The sequence below is a fragment of the Dipodomys ordii genome, unplaced genomic scaffold (assembly GCF_000151885.1).
Source record: "Dipodomys ordii isolate 6190 unplaced genomic scaffold, Dord_2.0 Scaffold7, whole genome shotgun sequence".
In the NCBI taxonomy this organism is placed as follows: domain Eukaryota; kingdom Metazoa; phylum Chordata; class Mammalia; order Rodentia; family Heteromyidae; genus Dipodomys; species Dipodomys ordii.
The window spans coordinates 23,190,944-23,195,331 of NW_012267223.1; the positions used below are offsets into that span (position 1 = coordinate 23,190,944).

General features: G+C 50.1%; 1 protein-coding gene across 1 annotated transcript in view; it reads left to right on the forward strand.

Moving 5' to 3' along the window:
• Window positions 1–559: 559 nt before the first annotated feature.
• Window positions 560–4,388, forward strand: part of Stat5a (signal transducer and activator of transcription 5A) — a 22,204-nt gene continuing 18,375 nt past the window's right edge. Inside the window, exons 1-4 of the mRNA XM_013038089.1 lie at window positions 560–705; window positions 1,036–1,192; window positions 2,505–2,594; window positions 3,957–4,131. Coding sequence (XP_012893543.1) covers window positions 578–705; window positions 1,036–1,192; window positions 2,505–2,594; window positions 3,957–4,131 — 550 coding nt within the window. The 5' untranslated portion in view covers window positions 560–577. The remainder of the gene's footprint in view (window positions 706–1,035; window positions 1,193–2,504; window positions 2,595–3,956; window positions 4,132–4,388) is intronic.

The following is a 4,388-nucleotide window of genomic DNA, read 5'->3' on the forward strand; positions in this document are numbered from 1 at the left end:
CAAGGCCAGGCAATGGAAAGGGGGCTGGACCCGGGATGGAGGAGACTGCCCAAAGAGGGGGAGCATCTCTCTCCCCAGCCCTCTCTTCTTGACAGCCCGTCCACGTGCCCGAGGGGACCAGGCCATCTCCCTCTCTCTCTCTCTACATTTTGCCGTAACTTTGGGTTAGAAAATACCCGCTTACTAAAACTTTAGCTTCAGAGACTTGGGTGTGGGGTGAGGGGGTGCGTATTCTTGCAGTCCTCTCTGGAGCGGGCTTGTGGGCTTCTGGCATCAAGATTTCCTTTCAGTTTCTAGCAGTTCTCCACCCCCCCACCCCCACTTCTGGGGAAGCCCCGATGGGGCAAAGGGAGAGGAAGAGGGGGAGGGCACCTGCCTCCCCCAAACCTTGGCAGGTTCCTAGTTGGAGGGGAAAAGTGGCCTGCCCCTCCTCCCCATCTTTCTTCCCGCACAGGAAAGTATGTATCGGGAGGATCCCGACCTATAACCATGGCTTCGGTGGGCAAAGCGGGGTAAGGCACAGGCCTCTAAAGAAAAGAGGCCTCATGGGTCCTGTGTTCACCCTAGGTGAGCAGCCATGGCGGGCTGGATTCAGGCCCAGCAGCTGCAAGGAGATGCCCTTCGCCAGATGCAAGTGCTGTACGGACAGCACTTCCCCATCGAAGTGCGGCATTACCTGGCACAGTGGATTGAAAGCCAGCCATGGTAGGTCTCCCCTGTCCTAAGCCCTCTACTGTGGCTCCCCACCATCAAAGTCTTTGGGCCTGTGGATCTCCTCTTTGTGGTTTGATGTGACTCCCATCCTGTCTGTCTTCTGTCCCTGGAAAGGGGAACAAGGAAATGGGACACTCTGAAGGGAAACAGGACTTTCCTACACTTCCATGCCCTGTGGAGTTACCAAGAACAAGTCTGGTGGGTCCCTAGAGTGCCCTGAGTCACCCAGTCTGGCGTTCTGGAATCATTCTTGGTTCCTGGCTTCCCTACCCAAGGAGGTGCCACAGGATGTTTTTTTTCTCTCCTCTGCCCTATTCCAAGGGATGCCATTGACCTGGACAATCCCCAGGACCGAGGCCAGGCCACCCAGCTCCTGGAGGGCCTGGTGCAGGAGCTGCAGAAGAAGGCGGAGCATCAGGTGGGGGAAGATGGGTTTTTGCGGAAGATCAAGCTGGGACACTATGCCACGCAGCTGCAGGTGGGTGTGAAGGCTGGGCTGTCTGCAGGGTGGTAGTACCTGCCTTTTCTTCTAGCAGCAGCACCCTTGGGATTTTTGCTAGCCTGGCCGCTGACTTGCCATATGACCGTAGTATACTGATAATTTTTCTTCAATTTCCCCCACCCCCTCCTTCTAAGTCAGATCTGCCAGATTCTGTTAACCTATTACAAAAGCAAGTGTGTGTGGGGGGGTGATGCCCAGCAGGGAGTGTGTGTCCCCAGCAACAGTGGGTGGATGGGTAGAAGGGAGGGTAGTAGAAAGAGTCAAGATTGCTTTGCTATCAGAAGAGAGACTGATGGATTCAGGAAATGAGGGAAGGAAGCAGCCAGATTCCCTGCCCATCTTGAAGCCCTTTTAAAGGCAAGAGAGCTGCTGAAGAGAGACAGAGGTGCCCTACAGGCAAACACCAGATAAAATACTTAAATTAGGGGATTGGAACTAAGATGTTGTCTTCTCCTTTATATAGGAGGGGGAGTTTTGCGGAAACAGGAAAGAGGTGTGGGTGGTAATCATGGTCAAGCATTTATTGGAATTCCCTTGTATTTCTTAGAGAACAACTCTTACATCCAAGCAACAAAATGCCAGGGAGATAAATAGTCCATCCTAGAAGAGAGAGGAAACAGGAGAAACATGAGGGGAAGCAAACTAGAAAACCAGGGGGAGGTGCCTGGTGGAAAGCACCTCGATGTGGGCATCAAGCGTACTGAGTCTTGAGTCATCTGCTCTCCCACTTGTTTGCCTCTGGACTGGTACTTACCCTTTCTGGGCATCAGTTTTCTTGACCATGAAATGAAGGGAGGTAGCCAGGTACTTGTGGCTCACACCTGTAATCCTAGCTACTCAGGAGGCTGAAATCTGAGGATCACAGTTCAAAGCCAGCCTGCCCAGGAAAGTCCATGAGACTCTTATCTCCAAACCAACCACCAATAAGTTGGAAGTGGAGCTGTGGCTCAAGTAGTAGAGTGCCAGCCTTGAGAGAGAGAAAAAAAAAACCAAATGCCCAGGCCCTGAGTTCAAGCCTCCATTAAAAAAATAATGGGAAGAGTCATTTCTGTGTGTCTCCAGTGCTGTGAGTGAAAGTTGACAGGAAGTTTGGAAGTGCTTTGTAGCCTGTGGGTCTTCAGTCCCTTTAAACCAATGAAGATTTGAGGAAAATACAGCAATGACAAAACAGAGATATTTGAGGTTTCCTAGGGGAAGCTGAGCAGAGCTTGAAGGAGAGGAGGCGGTAGCCCTAGCACGGGGACCAACACAGCTAGAACACAGGGTGGCTACTGTTGCATTCTTTCAGAACACATATGATCGCTGCCCCATGGAGCTGGTCCGCTGCATCCGGCACATTCTGTACAACGAACAGAGGCTGGTCCGAGAAGCCAACAACGTGAGTGTCCCTGGGTCTGGGGAGAGGCAGGGAGATCCTACCATGTGCCTTGCTGTCTGGGACACAACTATGGTTATGTAACAGTGGCACGAGGCAAGTACCAAGGAAGGGACCTGGGCCATGTGAGAGGCAATATTGCATGCTGGTGTAACATGACTCCTGGGTTCAATCCCTAGCTTTCTTTGCTGTGTGACTTGAGAAGGTTACTTAACCTCTCTGAGACTTTCTTTCTTTTTTTTTTTTCCTTTTTCTTTCTTTTCTTTCCTCCGCTGGGGCTAGTTTTCAACCAAGTTCCTTGGATCTCAACCTCCTGAGTAGCTAGGATTTCAGGCCTGAGCTTCTAGAACCCAGAAAAGGATGAGTTTGATAGATAGCCTATATGTGAGGGCCGGAATCACGGCCTCACATTCCAAAGCTTGCAAGTAGTCAGAAACTTAACCCACCCCCATCTCTGGCTTACTACCACCACACAGCTACCTGTAAATGCGGCCTGATTGAGAAATGCAGGTCTGTAGCATGGTGTTGAAGTGCCTGCTTCGGAGGATTTGGTGTCAGAATATTCCAGACTGGTGGCACAAGAAGGACCAAGGCCCCTGCTACAGGCTCATGGCTATGTATGTGTTCAAAGAGCAGAGGCAGCATGGGAGCTGGGGTAAAGGCCAGCAGAGGTCCCTGCTAGACCTGATGAAGCTAGAAGAAGGTTAGAGTTTATTCTGAGAGTAGGTATTTGGAAAGTTCCCAAATACCTGGTTCTTCTCAGTCAGAAATTAAAGGCATGTTGAGATATAAAGAAGCCTCCTAAAGACTTCTCCTATGACTTCATTTTGGGATCCCCAGAATGTCCTCCCCAATTCCTTAAGCCATGTGGCACTGATGGCTCACATCTGAAATCCTAACTACTCAGGAGGCTGAGATCTGAGGCTCACTGTTCAAAGCCAGCCTGAGCAGGAAAGTCTGTGAGACGCTTCACTGCAATTAACCACCAGAAAACCGGAAGTGGAGCTGTGGCTCAAGTGGTAGACCACTAGCCTTGAGCAGAAGAGCTCAGGGACAGTGCCCAGGCCCTGAGTTCAAGCCTCATGACCAACAACAAAGATAAAAAAAAAAAAAAAAGGAAAAAAGAAAATCAAACCAAAGCTCCTGCCCTTTCCCAATAGGAATTCTTGCTATATCTGCCAGATAACCTGTTTCTCTTCTCTCTCTCTACCACTTTGGGCTCTAATTCTAGCAAATGAACCAAAGAAGCCTTCCTTCCTACCCCAGAGTTGGGGTTTGGAGTCTGTAATACTGGTGTCCCCTGACGTTTTTTCCCCTCCTCTCTGCCAAGCACATTTGTCACTTCCCTCCTCCTTCTGTCCCCAGTGCAGCTCACCTGCTGGCATCCTGGTGGACGCCATGTCTCAGAAGCACCTTCAAATCAACCAGACCTTTGAGGAGCTGCGACTAGTCACGCAGGACACAGAGAACGAGCTGAAGAAGCTGCAGCAGACCCAAGAGTACTTCATCATCCAGTACCAGGAGAGCCTGAGGATCCAAGGTGAGGCTGGGCAGCAGGGTGACGGAACCATATGTGTCCTTACCAGGGGGAGGGGGAGGAAGTAATATTTTGTGACCCCTTAAAAAGAGCCATTAGGATAAGGTCAGTGTCTGTCTCCTCAAAGCCATGTAGAGGTCATGGCCCTCAGTGTTGTTTAGTTTGTTTCTTTTCTCTTTCTTTCTTTCTTTCTTTCTTTCTTTCTTTCTTTCTTTCTTTCTTTCTTTCTTTCTTTCTTTCTTTCTTTCTTTCTTTCTTTC